Source organism: Hibiscus syriacus, unplaced genomic scaffold (genome assembly GCF_006381635.1).
Source record: "Hibiscus syriacus cultivar Baekdansim isolate YM2019G1 unplaced genomic scaffold, ASM638163v2 tig00110556_pilon, whole genome shotgun sequence".
Taxonomy (NCBI): domain Eukaryota; kingdom Viridiplantae; phylum Streptophyta; class Magnoliopsida; order Malvales; family Malvaceae; genus Hibiscus; species Hibiscus syriacus.
The window spans coordinates 5,241,228-5,255,871 of NW_024062779.1; the positions used below are offsets into that span (position 1 = coordinate 5,241,228).

General features: G+C 33.5%; 2 protein-coding genes across 3 annotated transcripts; both read left to right on the forward strand.

Annotated features, from left to right (window-relative positions):
- Positions 1–1,127: 1,127 nt before the first annotated feature.
- Positions 1,128–3,488, forward strand: LOC120131562 (cytokinin riboside 5'-monophosphate phosphoribohydrolase LOG1-like). The gene is made up of 7 exons (XM_039148524.1): positions 1,128–1,247; positions 1,588–1,685; positions 1,798–1,828; positions 2,423–2,522; positions 2,939–3,009; positions 3,091–3,234; positions 3,316–3,488. The coding sequence occupies exons 1-7, from the start codon at positions 1,128–1,130 to the stop codon at positions 3,394–3,396; spliced, it is 645 nt and encodes a 214-aa protein (XP_039004455.1). The 3' UTR covers positions 3,397–3,488.
- Positions 3,489–6,971: 3,483 nt separating this feature from the next.
- LOC120131411 lies at positions 6,972–11,822 on the forward strand. Of its 2 annotated transcripts, none has more exons than XM_039148407.1 (4): positions 6,972–7,380; positions 8,190–9,326; positions 9,957–10,627; positions 10,728–11,822. In XM_039148407.1, the coding sequence occupies exons 2-4, from the start codon at positions 8,221–8,223 to the stop codon at positions 11,750–11,752; spliced, it is 2,802 nt and encodes a 933-aa protein (XP_039004338.1). In that variant the 5' UTR covers positions 6,972–7,380; positions 8,190–8,220; the 3' UTR covers positions 11,753–11,822. The 2 variants fall into 2 exon arrangements, with proteins under 2 accessions (XP_039004338.1, XP_039004337.1); XM_039148406.1 differs by lacking the exon at positions 6,972–7,380 and adding an exon at positions 7,811–8,102.
- The last annotated feature ends 2,822 nt before the right edge of the window (positions 11,823–14,644 follow it).

Consider the following 14,644-nt stretch of genomic DNA (forward strand, 5'->3'; position numbering starts at 1 on the left):
CTCCAAACTAAGAATATATTGAAATAATAAAGGTCGTGTAAACATCTTTTCAACTTCTTAAACTAATCCTTATTCCCACCTTTCGGAGTTAGAAAAGAGGATATTCAAACTTGAAATAATCTTCCTATTACAGAGAAAAACATGATTATTAAGCTTCTTTTTCTTGAAAATTTTTGCCATTAATATTAATGGATATATAGTGTTTGATTAAACTGACCATACGAATTAATCATAAACTTGATTATGAAAAAGATTAAAATTTATATCTCATAACAAAGTGTTTTTAATTTTACTCTTGTCTGACCAACATAATTAAGTCTTGAATCTAAAGTGTAGTTCTAGTAACAAAGGGTGATGTATTTCCTTTGGTGATTTAGGTTTGAACATAATTGTTTATAAAATATATTTAAGTTTATGTAGAATTAAGATAAGATAAATATTAGGGTAAATAACATGCTTACTCACAGAACTTTACTCTCACTCTCTCCTATTTCAGTCACTGTACTTTTAAATTTTTTTTTTCAATTTGCTCACTGAACTTTAGGCATTTAACTTTTTTGGTCACTCGACCGTTTATTCAGTAACAGGGTGCTCACGTGAATTATTTTAAAAATAAAACATGTCACGCGTTTACTCAATGAACTTTACTCTCTCTCTCTCTCTCTCTCCTATTTCACTCATTGTACTTTTAATTTTTTCAATTTTAATTTATCGGCGTTAGAAATTTAACGGTTGAGTGGCCAAAAAAGTTCAATGAGAAAATTGAAAAAGATTGAAAGTACGGTGAGTAAAATAGGAGAGAGTAAAATTCAGTGAGTAAGCGTGTAATTTACCCTAAATATTATCTAGTGCGATTTGATTGGAGGTGAGTTAAAAGGATCAAACAAAGGGTGAGTGAATCATTTCACTTTTGTTCGTAAAGGGGGCGGCGATGGGCTATTAGAGCATGGATTTACGCATGCCAGTCTACAACTACAACCTTTGTGGCCTCTCCTACCGTTATATATGCACACCAAACCACACCCCCAAATTGTCAATATTTTCCATCTCTCTTCCTTCATTGAGGCAGAGGATTTTGTTGTCTCTTTCGATAGGAAAAATCAAAACAGAAAAGAAAAAGGAAGTAAATGGAGGGAGCTATGGAAATGAAAGAATCAAAGTTCAAGAGAATCTGTGTCTTCTGTGGGAGTAGCCCTGGAAAGAAGAGCAGTTATAAAGAAGCTGCTATTGAGCTCGGCAGGGAATTGGTACGTTACTCTCTGCCTTCCTTTACTTCTGCTTCTATCTGCTTCAACTCTGCTTTGCTCTGTCCTGTTTCTCTGTGTTAATTTCTTTAATTCCGCCTTACTCCCTTTGCATGTCTTTTCCATTTATTACTTTCTGGTTTTACTAATTTTCGTTTAGTTTGATGGGGGGTTTACCGTAATCACAGAAAACATATGATTAACATGAAACTCATCTCATCAAGTGAACTAAAATGTATTTTTTGCTGAAAATACCAGATGTTGCAGGGTTTTTTCTTTTAGTTAATTCCAAAGAAACATATTGAAATGTTGTTTTTTCCCCTTTTTTTTCCTCCAAATGAAGGTATCGAGAAACATTGATCTAGTTTATGGAGGTGGAAGTATCGGATTAATGGGTTTGATTTCTCAAGCAGTTTTCGATGGCGGCCGCCATGTCATTGGGTAGGCATTTCCTCCTTTCTGCTATTCAAAAGAATCGAAAACATAAAACTCAAAAATGGAAAGCTTAGTTCTAATATTGTCTTGGGTTGTTCTTCATGTTTAATGTCTGCAGAGTGATTCCTAAAACACTTATGCCAAGAGAGGTACGTCTCTTCCATTTTGCATTGTATAATTTTGAAGTATTTTACTAAATTCATGTTCGGTAAACATTACTCTAAAGAAGAAGAAGAAGATTGTCTGCTAATCTCTTTATACATAAAAAAATAGGTATTATTTCTTCTTCTTTTTTCTAGTGGTAGCTCCCTTTACATCAATTTCTACCCCACTTTTGTTATCTTTTAAACATGGGTTTTCACACTTTGTCCCTTTTGTCACACACATGCAGATTATGCAGGTTCCATTTTAGACTTTTTGGTTGGTCCTGAAATTATCTGTTCCCCGCCATTTTTTTTGGTCAATGAATTCCATTCCACCTGAGTGTGTAAATGGGTCTTCATCATTTTGCTTGTCCCCTCTCCAATGGTGTTTATTTGGCCAACACCAAGATTCTCATTCTTAGTATAGAATCAAGTTTATGTGGTGCACGTATTTTCTTCACATTTCTTTTTTCTTTTGCTGTGAAATTGGGTGTTGACTTGCAGAGTAAATAGTATGCTAATTTGGGATTTTGAGCCCACCACTTGTGCTACTCTCTCATCACTAACACTTTGGTTTTGGTGGCTATTAAACATTTGTAGATCACTGGAGAAACAGTGGGGGAAGTAAAGGCAGTAGCAGACATGCACCAAAGAAAAGCAGAGATGGCTAGACAATCCGATGCCTTCATCGCCTTACCCGGTTCGCGTTTTAATTATTTTTCGTATCGTATATTCATGACATGTCATGTGACGTGGAATTCCAAATTATCAACTAAAAAGTATTCGAAGAATAATTGTGAAAACTCTTGTTCTATCTTTATCAAAAAATGGTCCTTCCTGGCTCTATCCTTTGACAGATTACATAATGATAGGCTTTTTGCAGAATTTGTGTACCATACCGTTAATCAATCTTTGTTTGATAGCTTTGCGTTGCCCTCGGCGGTCCTTTTCCTGGACCACATATGGGTCACTCCCATACTTTTAAAGGCCGTGCTTGTGCCCCTCGATCAAAAAAGCCCTTTTTGCTAATTCAAATTACAACTTTAGCTCTTTTCGCTATGGGTCAAAAATTCTAGAGCCCATTAATTTTACACCAATGAGTTGTATCTTGTGAAGGTGGCTATGGAACTCTTGAAGAACTTCTTGAAGTCATAACTTGGGCTCAACTTGGGATCCACGACAAACCGGTAATTTCCTTTTTGGAAAAAGATTCGTTTGACTATTTAGAAACATATTAACTAAACCAAAACTATTTGCTGGGATTGAAGGTGGGATTGTTGAACGTGGATGGGTACTACAATTCATTGTTGTCATTTATCGACAAAGCAGTGGAAGAAGGTTTCATCAGTCCTAATGCTCGCCATATCATAGTCTCCGCTCCCACTGCAAAAGAGCTGGTCCAAAACATGGAGGTTCCTCACTTTTCGTTTTTCCCCTGTAAGATTTTCCGTTCCTTTTGCAGAAACTAACATGCTGTTTGTTTTAATATCCAGGAGTATGAACCCAAGCACGAGAGACTAAATTGGGAGATGGAACAGTTAAATTATCCAACAAAATGTGAAATCTCAAGATAAGGCGAGACGTTTCTTCTTACAAATGACATATTTCAGGACAACTAATTTTAGGAAACCAAAATTTTTCCTGAAATATATATATATATATAGAGAGAGAGAGATAGGGATTGTTAATGTATTTAATTATTTTCTGATAAAACCATGTATACTCGATTAACATGTTTATCGTTTTCAAGTTGAATATTGATGTATGCAATGCTCAAACTTCTCTTTTTGGCATAGTTGTCGAAATGGAAAGAAATTTGTCCCATGGCTGTGTTGTATAAATTGCTTCTTCATGATTGAAGGCATGGGATTTTTTATAGGTCAATTTCCAAAAAGGCAAAAATATTTCTTAACAAGTAGTCAAACAAAATATTTACTTATTATAATTACTATTACTACTATATTTTAAAAATATTAAAACATGATTAATTATTGTTAATACAAAAATCAAACATGATCACCAATCACCTTATCCTATTCATGATCAGCATGCATATGTAACCCATAACTGATATGAATCCTCTTCCTACGTGACCGGTCAGTATTTAGGCACTATTCCACTAAAAATTTAGGTAAGCACATAGCCTCTTTGATATTAAAATATATTAATATTTATATTTATAATTATAGTACCCCTCATGGTTATTTATAAAAATAATATTTTTCTATGTTGTGTAGGATAAAATCATACGGTTTAGAAAATATGTTTTTCGTGATGCATTTATATGATATGATTGATCATGAAGGGTGAGACACGTTTTTACAAAATACGTTTTTCCTTATATTTTATCATTTTCAATTTTTAATATAGGTCATTAGCTTATAGTTTTATGGTTAAGTAGTATTATGATTTTGAATGATTGTTAAAGAATTTTCACATTTTCTAGTCGTCTTTTTTTTCAATCTAGTTTTCCCCCAATATTTGTCTTTTTTTTTTGTCTTTGATTTTTGTTTAGTTGGCGGCGGTACCAATCTTATTGTTGGTTGCCGACCGCTAGTGAGTATTAGTTTTTTTTTATATTATGTTGTTTATCTTTTTGCTTGAGTCTTTTTAATTTTGAATAAGATCTTCTGTCCTTATGACATGATTTTTTCTCTACTTTTGTGGCACGCGTTTTCTCTGTTTTTGTGGCACGATTCTCATGATTGTTTGTATGTTTTTTGCATACCTTTGCGGTCATTTTGGTTCTTGCATAAAAACCATCACGACATTTATTTTATAATTGGTTAGTAGGTGGTCACGTATAGTTAAATCCCCTCTTTTGATAAAAGGTTGTTGGCCGATATAATCAGATTGTGTAACAAATAGGCCTATCAGATTATTTGGTTCGCTCACCACTTCTTTATCACTTCTTCAAGCGTCTCATCGACAGAGACAATGAATTTTTATGAATGTTATTGGGTATTGACGTTGGTCGTCATTCTCATTATAAAGTTTTAATTTTTTTCGTATCTTTAGTTTTAATTTTTACTTTTGTATGAGTATTTCGGTGACTATTGTCTACAAATTTCTTTATATATTTTGATGCAATATGATTTTGATTTATTCTATTATTAATAAAATTCAGTTGTCATTATTAAAATAAATAAATTTTCATTTTTTTAAAGAAGCATTTTATGACATTGAAACATAAAGCCGAGTAATAATAATTTAGTGTTTAACAATGAAGAATAGTAAAATTGGTAAAAAAAATTACACATAGATACATAATATTTATAGCAAAGTCAAACACAACATATATAAGATAATTATATATCCATTTAATTTGTTGTCTGTTATAATAAACTAAAGTAAGTATTTGATGAAAATGTAGAACTAAAATAGTTAACAGTTAAAATTAAAAGATAAAAAGAATGAACACATAAATACATAATATTTACGAAAAATTTATCATACGCTAAAAAAATTATAATCGTAACAGACACAAAAAATCAACGAAGTACAATAAACATTAAGTTGTGGTCATCTTCATTTTTATTTAATTAACATATGTTCGCTTTTGTTTTTATTTATTTAAGTTGTGGTCACCACGAGTTAACTGTCGTTAACAACTAACATATTAAGTGATGCAATATTTTGGTATAGTCACACATTTGGTCCCTATTATTTACATATTCTTTCAATTTAATCATACTTTTAATAAATTAAAATAAACTTAATCCTCCAATCGAATGATGGCATATGTCACTGGTGTCATGTGTCGTGCCACATGTCACCATTCAGTTGGAGGACTAACTTTATTTTATTTTAATATATTTATTTTCCAACAATTTGTTTTGCCTTGTTAAATTAAAATAATGTTAGCCTTCCAACTGAATGCTGACACATGACACGACACGACACGACACATGGTACCAATGACGGTGGCATCATTCGATTGAAGGATTAAATTTATTAAAAGTATGACTATGTTGAGATAATATGTAAATAAAAGGGACCAAATGTGTAATTATACCAAAATATTTAACTACAGTTAGCTCATGGTGACCACATCTAAATTAAATGAGAACGAAAGTGATCATATCTTATGTATTTTTCAATTGCGACCAAAAGTGATAACAAACATAAGTGATCATCCGCGTAATTAACCCTAATATTTAATAAAGTAGATTCGAATACAAAATCATTATTAGGAGTCTCCATAAATATTTCAATTTTTTACAAGACGTGTCTTCATCCTACATTACACTAAAAGAATACTATTTTCATTAATAATTTTTAAAAATTACTATAACCATAAATTAAAATTTCTACATTCATAACTTGAAAAATGGTATATATATTTGAATAATAAATTCACACACAGGACACAATATTCAACTTTGACTTGACTACCCACAATTTCCATACTTATTTTTCTGGAATAAAATAATGAAGATGAGCTGCAGATGATGGAGATCGAATTTGATTTCAAAGAGATTATTCTACTTTTGTTAGGTGATATAAAACTATATCACCCATACATTTGCTTAAATCTCTGCTTATGCGGTTTCCACTTGGTTTACGTGCTGTTGTTGTTTTCCCTGCCCATCAAAGACGACCATTTGATGACGGATCAGTCAAAATCGTCTTAGTGGAATTGATCTTGCAAAAAAGGGTTGCTGAGAAAGGCTGGCTTAAGTTTCTTTGGGCTTTTTATTAGCGATTCGACCAAGTGCTGGAGGATATACAGTTTTGGGGAGGGGGGAATTAAGATAGAATGATTAACAGTTTGCTACCAGTTTAATGGGGTTTCCCCCAGTAATTATAATGATTGTTCTTCGCATTTGCACGTGTGTGTGAGATCCAAGTTCCATCTTCTTATAAAAATTCAAGTTCTTTGGAATTTTAATTAAGATTCTGTACTAAGTTCGAAAAATTCGATAATATTAATCATTATAGAAAAGAGATTTCTTTAACTCTACCTATACCTTTAAGAATAGAAAGTAAATTCTACCCATACCTTTAAGTTTGATACTGGTAATCATTTGTTTTATTTGCAGTATTTAAACTGTTAAAAGTAACCCTAAAGCACCATATTCTGTTAAGTTGAAAATGATAACGAGATGAGAAAATCAAGCATTTAGATTTCTCTTGGTTTTGTTAAGCGATCGACCAAACATTTTTGAATATATCTTCTCCATTCTTAAAGCAAAACCAGTCAAGGCTTTTCTTGCATATTGATCAGAAGTTTGGCAAAACGCCATTATCAATGAGGTAGCGAGCTTGCTGCAATCATCATTTAGGACGTATTTACATGTAAAGTCAACCCCTCCGTCTCTCTGTCTCTCTCTCTATATATATACACTAAGTTTTATTTCATTTATTACACATTTCTGTTATATACTCAATCTTCCATTTCCCCGAGACTAATATACCTCCCTTGTCGGCGTCGGCATCTTTCTAGCCATTGACAACAGTTTTTTGTTCAATCCAAGTTTTCTTTTTAAAGATTCTCTTGCTTTATTTGCTGAGGAAGAAAAGGATACATAGTCGGGTTCGGTTTCCTTATGAGCAAGGTAAAAATAAAGACTAGAGACTTTTATGCTCTATCTTTTATTTTTCATATATCAAATATGAATATCATACGTTATTTAAATTAAATTTGATTGATATTATAACCATACAATATAATTTATTTTTATTAATATTAATATTATATGATTCTTGTATGAGGTTTAGTCCGACTAGTAAATCTTTATCTAATTAAGGAATTGAGTTTTTTGACAAGTTTAATTCCCCCCTCTTTTTGTACTTTCACTTTAATCTCTTTGGGCTATCTTAAGTTTTAGAGTTAAAATTAATGAAAAGCATATGAGAGCGTGTGGGGTGTGCCAAAAACGCAGGGGTAGCCCCTTTCTACGCCATTAAAACTGGCTTGGCTTAAGTACGACTATGTGACAAAGAGATGCAGTGAAAGTGACGCTTTACATTCAACAATATATTACTAATCAACTTTATTAATCTAAACGTTTAGCCCCATGTGACCTTTGCTGCATTTCTCACGGGGTACTTCACCTTTACCTTTTTCAGTTTATATAACTTTCCGTTCATGTATATAGTTATATATATATATACAATAGGCACATGATCCATTACTCTACCTCGACCACCTTCTTTAACACCCTCGCTTTCTCTCTTCCATTTTTCATATCTGCAAACTTAAATTCTTCACAGCATTTGTGTTTACGACACTGGCATCGACAGATTATTGATATACGTCGATATCGACTTTGTTTTGGTGAGTGTCAAGCTTAATGCTAAGTTAATGTTTGAACTTTGGTTTGACTAATATATATTTCCTTTTCTTTTTTTCTGGTTTTTGTAGGTACAATTTTCTTGATATTTGAATTTGTGAAATGAGATTTTCCCGGAATCCAAATAGCAGAAGTGGGGATTTCTTGGAAGGAATGCTTGGTGATTATGTTGGAGGAAAGCCTAAGGTTAAGGCTATTAAAAATGGATGTACTTGGCTTGTGACAACTCTCACTTGCCTTCAACTCGCCTTTGCAGTTTATGCAACGATTCTTTTGTATTACATGAGTCCATCGATAGATTTAGCAACCAAACCTGAGTTTACTTGGGCGACAAGAATCGCGAGAAACATGAAACAGTTGATCATCCCGCCGCATGTTCATGGTCGCTTCCAAGAGGCTGCTTCTTTCATCACAGCTGAAACCTTCCCTCCGATCACACCATCACAAGTTTGCGAGCATGAGAAAATCGATTTCGTGCAGAAGAATTCGAATGATGTTCAAATGATCAAGTTGAAGAGAGAGTTGTATGATGAGATACTGGATTTCCAAAGCAAAACCATTGGTACAGAAACTGTAGCTGAGCTAATGGCAATGAAATCCCGGTGGGATATGCGCGGTCCAAACCGGCCGAAAGTAACAGTTCTCTTGAACCACTTCAAGAGGAAAACACTTTGTTCCCAGCTTGATTCTTTGCTTCAACAGTCGCTTCCGTTCCATCAAGTTTGGGTGCTTTCATTCGGGAGTCCAAATGAGCACTCTCTAAAGAGAATCGTAGAAAGCTACAACGATTCGAGGATCATCTTCATTAGCTCAAGCTATGATTTCAAGTACTATGGCAGGTTTCAAATGACTTTACAAACAGAAGCTGATCTTGTGTATATTGTTGACGACGACATGATTCCGGGAAAGAAGATGTTACAGATTTTATCTCATGTAGCAGGAACTGAAAAGTATAAGAACTCTGTTTTGGGCAGCATCGGAAGGATCTTGCCTTTCAGACAGAAGGACTTTACATTCCCGAGCTATAGGAAGTTCCGATCGAAGGAGGCGGGGCTTTACTTGCCTGATCCTGCCTATGATATTACAGTCCAAAAAATCGTGCAGGTGGATTTCCTTTCTAGTTCATGGTTTGTACCTGCTGAGCTTGTCAAGACACTTTTCATTGAGACACCCTTCACATTCATGACCGGTGAAGATCTTCATCTTAGGTACGTTTACCATGACTGATAATTATCAAAAAGAAAATGAAAAATGAAAAAAAAAGTTGTAGCGATAGTCCAAAAGATATTGTTTTCTATCACTGATTTGCTTCGGTTTGGTAACAAAAATAGAATATATTTTCATGGTTTGGTCACCTGTTGAATAATAAATAAACAATATATTTCATTTAGTGGTGATAAAGACTAATTTTTCATTGCTAAGCATGATTTAATTATATCTTTAGGAAACTGATTATACCCAAGGGATCTCCAATTATTTGATGAATTGTGTTAGAATAACAGGGCTCAATGTTGATTGTTGAAAGTTGACTCACCAAGCATTTAAAGAACTAATTTTCTACTTAATTCTAGGAAATAATCTTCTCAACTCATGCTACAATTTATTACTACTAAAATGGTCAACCTTTTCAGAATATTTTAATCTCTTTTGAGGAAAATGATGGATATTTTATACTTTAGTTTCGATTAAGGGTGGATACTCTATATCCTGTTTCCACTGCTGATAATTCCTGCATTATTGATTTCTGTGGATTTATACTTTGAAGTATATGCTTTTTGATCATATGTAAAATACTGTTATAAGCATTGGATGACCTTTTATGTTCTAAACTTGTGCAGCTATCAGCTTCAGAAATATAGAAATGCAGGCTCATTTGTTCTTCCGATTGACCCGACCGACAAAGAAACATGGGGTGATAGTGAACACAGGCTTGCTTATGTCTCGGAAACCACCGTGATCTTCAATGACATAGTTCAAGTTAGAGATGAACAATGGTGGAGGGCACTAACTAATGGTTATGTGACTCAGTGGGCTGCAATGTACCCTCAGAAGATCGATGCTCTCTTTTATGCTCACAGTGTTGAAGAGGTCAAGGCACTTGCACCGCTGCTCGAGAAGTTCAGATCTTCTGTCGGAAAGAAGGCTTATATTGTAGTTTCCGGAGGCAATTTCTGCCCTTGTGAAGATGCTGCAGTAGCTCTAAACTGGCCAAAGTCGGTCTGCAAAGAGAGAAGATTTAAGATTTTCGATTTGCGAATAGGAGCACTTTCGGGAACATCAAACTCAGAGGTCCCAGTCCTGCAAGCAGTATACTCTAGTTTGAAAGGATTGATCAAAATTCATAACCCCAGTGTGATTATCGCAGTGACAGACATTGATCCCAATGTGCAAAAGGCTTTGAAGATGGCATCCGATACGAATACAAATGGTACTGCACTCGTACTTTTACCAAGGCCTTCTGTCTCAAAGGTTCTATGGATGGCTGATCTAAGATCAACAGCTTTGCAAAGTAAGAATGCCCAATATGTTCTTAGAAGATTCTTGATAATAAGAACTATTTCATCTTTTTTTATGAAGAGCGATCGTTTAAATATCATTTTGTGTTGCAGATTGGAACCGGATGCGGATCTCGATTAATATAATTACTCAAAACCGCGCACCTTCCTTAATGAGGCTTCTTAAATCTCTGAGTGATGCATATTACATTGGAGATGAGATACCTATCAGCTTCAATATAGACAGTAAAGTGGATGAGGCAACTATTAAACTTGTAGATTCATTTCAATGGCCTCATGGCCCTAAAACCCTCAGAAGGAGGATCATTCAAGGAGGGCTTATTCGAGCAGTTAGCGAGAGTTGGTATCCAACATCGGATGACGATTACGGTCTACTACTTGAGGACGATATCGAAGTCTCTCCTTACTACTATCTATGGATTAAATATGCTCTCTTAGCCTACCACTATGATCCTCAAGTATCCTTTCCTGAGCTCTCATCTATCTCTCTCTATACTCCTCGATTAGTCGAAGTTGTGAAAGAGAGGCCGAGATGGAACGCAACCGAGTTCTTCAAGCAGATTCACCCTAATACACCTTACCTTCACCAGCTACCTTGTAGTTGGGGTGCAGTATTCTTCCCCAAGCATTGGAGAGAATTCTATGTGTATATGAACATGAGATTCACTGAAGACGCCAAAGCGAATCCGGTTCAAATCCCAAAGTCGAGGACAAATGGATGGCAAGCTTCATGGAAGAAGTTCCTCATTGACATGATGTACCTTAGAGGATACGTCAGCCTCTATCCCAACTTTCCGAACCAAGCGAGCTTTTCGACCAACCATATGGAACCAGGAGCTCATATCAGTGCAAAGGACAACATTGTTCGGCATGATAAAGCCGATTTCGAAGTCCCGTTGCTGGTGGAAGATTTCAGGACCCTGTTGCCTAATAGGAAGTTACCTCCGGCCTCCAAGCTGCCATCACTTAACCTTTTCAACCAACCCGTGTCACTCAAAGGGCTCAAGGCAGCTGGTGCCAAGTTGGGTCAAGATGTATTGCGGTGCAACAATGCTACAGAGATTGTGACAGTTGACCATATAACAGGCCTGCCACAGCATTGCTCGAAATTCATATGATTGGACCCGTTTGTTATTTGTTATTCTTTATTCCTTTATCTAAAAAGAAAACTTACCCAAATGTGATATTTTTGTTGATATGAAAATCAATGGAAACCATAAAAGGGAGGGAAACAATGGGAAACAAAGGTTTTACCATGCCTTCTTTCTATGAACCCACAACCGGCTTTAATTGTCTTCAAAAAAATGAAATCAAACCCGCCTTTTCTCTCTATAAAATGCATTACTAGAACTATTGCACTCATTTGAGGATTGCTTGAAATCAAGATTTTGGGGGTAGATTTTGTCCGTCAAAGTAAACGGTATTCACAGTTATTTATTTTTGTAAAGTGCATCAAAAGTTAGAGAACAAAATTAAATTGACTTTTAATCATTCAACTTCTAAAAATTATTAAATTATTATTAAATTATTACCATAACAATAATAAAGTTTGATAAATTTAATTATTGTTTTGTAACAATTTAATATTTCTGTTGGCCATTTTATAACACCAATTTAATTATTTTATAATTTATTTATTTATTACTTTTAAAAAATAAATGATTAAAAAAGTCATTTGAATATAATTCAATATTTTCCCCTTTATTTTATGAAATTTTATTTCATGGCTTGAAGTACATAGTACTGGATAGCCCCTAAAGTTTGTGTTTTAAAAAGTTCGACTTTCTTAAAATACTAATTTAGGAATAAAGTATCAAAATTTAATCAAGCAGTAAATTTGGCTTTGTTACTATTAACCTAATCCGTTATATAAGTATTGCTTGCCTGATAAATATGGAAAAATTTTAGGAAAAAGAAAACAAAAGACCCGACATTGAAGAAACGTCAAATGTTCCAAAAATCATACCTCAAAGTCTGACAACTGTAAGTGTAAACTGATTAAATTATAATTAAATATAACTACGTAAAAAACAAATAAATTGGAACAACCAAAAGGCCAGGTTTTTTAAAATTTTCAATTAGATAAAATTTAGGGTAAAGTACACAAATGATTCCCGATTGTAGGGTTTTGCTTTGTTGAGTCACTCGACTCCAAAATGATTCTTTGATTATAAGATGTTGTTTTGTTGAGTCTTTCGACTATAGGATGTTGCTTTGTTGAGTCTCTCGACTATTAAAAGTTACAAAATGGTCACCCGACTATTCATTATATTCCAAATTTGTCTTTTTCCGTTAAAAATTCGATGACAGTCTGAGTTGGATATTAATTTGTTGTTTGAGATTAGGTCAAATCCAATCCCAGAATCTCAATCGATTATAATATCTAAGACAACAAATAAACATCCAACTCAAACTACCGTCAATTTTTAATGAAAAAGACGAGTTTGGAATATAATGAATAGTCAAGTGACCATTTTATAACTTTTAATAGTCGAGGGACTCAACAAAGTAACATCCAATAGTTGAATGATCATTTTGTAACTTTTGATAATTGAGAGACTCAACAAAACAATATCTTATAGTTGGAGGATCTTTTTTGTATTTTACCCTAAATTTTATTAGATGTTAAGTAATGAAGTAATTCTTTTGGTTATTTAATATTTTTTTAAATTTTAAATTTTTAGTAATAAAAGTAATTATTTAATTATAACTAATAACATTATTTTTAGGGTAAACTACTCAGTTGACCAATTAACTATTTAGCCCTTTTACTTTTGCCATTGATCTTTCAATTTTGTTACACACACCACATAACTATTTAATTTTTTTTAATCAAGTCACTAGTCGTTAACAGTTGACTGAAATTATGACACAGTAATTAACAGTAATTGGCATAATTATAGTTACGTGGCTTGATTAATACAATTAAATAGTTAATTGGTCAACTGAGTAGTGTCTTTTAACTGCCACATCATCATTTCCGTCAACGTTAACGGTTAGTGGCTTGATTGAAACAATTAAATAGTTGTGTGGTGTGATTGACAAAATTGAAAGATCGATGGCAAAAGTAAAAGGGCTAAATAGTTAAGTAGTCAACTAAGTAGTTTACCCTTATTTTTAATATAAACTATGTATTTAATCATCCATTTATCATTTTAGGTCTATTTTAGTCACTTAACTATTTATTAATTACAATACATTGTTTATTCAAAATTTTGGCAAAAGTGGTTGAATAATGCAATGGGAAAAAAATTATTCACATAGTGCAGTCGAACAATTATTTACTTAAGTATGGTGATTGTTACAGTGACCTCCATAGGTCTCCAGGAGCACACGAAGACCTACCTAGCCATACATGCGAGAGAAGAGCTGTAATACCGAGGGAAGAGAGAAGAATTATTGCAACAGAGGAGACTTTGTCACAAGGAGCACTTGGCGACCAATGAGGTCACTTTAGCAAATACCCCAGTTCAAGAAATAATTTGGTTAAAGCCCTATACGGGGATTTTTTTTCCAACGCCCTACATGGGCGAGGAAGCCCAAAATTTTTTAAGCCAATTAATAATAATGAATCGCACACACAATGCAGATACAACTACTCAAACTCGAAAGTTTTAGGAAGAATAACATTCTCTCTTACTATTTAGATTGCTTAATGATTTTTTTTATTAATCTAAAAGTGATTATAAAGCAATATATGCTTGAAAGATTATCAATCCATTTAATCATGAATGTTCAAACATATTTGACATATAATATACTCGAATCAAAAATCTATAAAGATAAAAATTATTTCTTTTTAACTACTAAAATCACATATTTCCAGCCAACTGCATAACAAATTCTAATTAAATAAATATATTTTATCTTAAATAAAAAAAATACCTCTTTACCTCATCTCCCTTTTAAGTACAAATTATGGCCGTGGAAAAGTAAATAGTAAGTTAGTAACAATAATAGACTCCTTAGCTCTTTTACTGTAGTTAATTAATTTAGTATCAAGGATAAGC

Bases quoted from the DNA above. Each gene is read 5' to 3' on its own strand.
- LOC120131411 (XM_039148407.1), top strand. From the start codon at position 8,221: ATGAGATTTTCCCGGAATCCAAATAGCAGAAGTGGGGATTTCTTGGAA. The intron at 9,327-9,956 runs GTACGTTTACCA...AAACTTGTGCAG, and splicing joins GGTGAAGATCTTCATCTTAG to CTATCAGCTTCAGAAATATA. The intron at 10,628-10,727 runs GTAAGAATGCCC...TTTGTGTTGCAG, and splicing joins AAGATCAACAGCTTTGCAAA to ATTGGAACCGGATGCGGATC.
- LOC120131562 (XM_039148524.1), top strand. From the start codon at position 1,128: ATGGAGGGAGCTATGGAAATGAAAGAATCAAAGTTCAAGAGAATCTGT. The intron at 1,248-1,587 runs GTACGTTACTCT...CTCCAAATGAAG, and splicing joins TTGAGCTCGGCAGGGAATTG to GTATCGAGAAACATTGATCT. The intron at 3,235-3,315 runs GTTCCTCACTTT...TTTAATATCCAG, and splicing joins AGCTGGTCCAAAACATGGAG to GAGTATGAACCCAAGCACGA.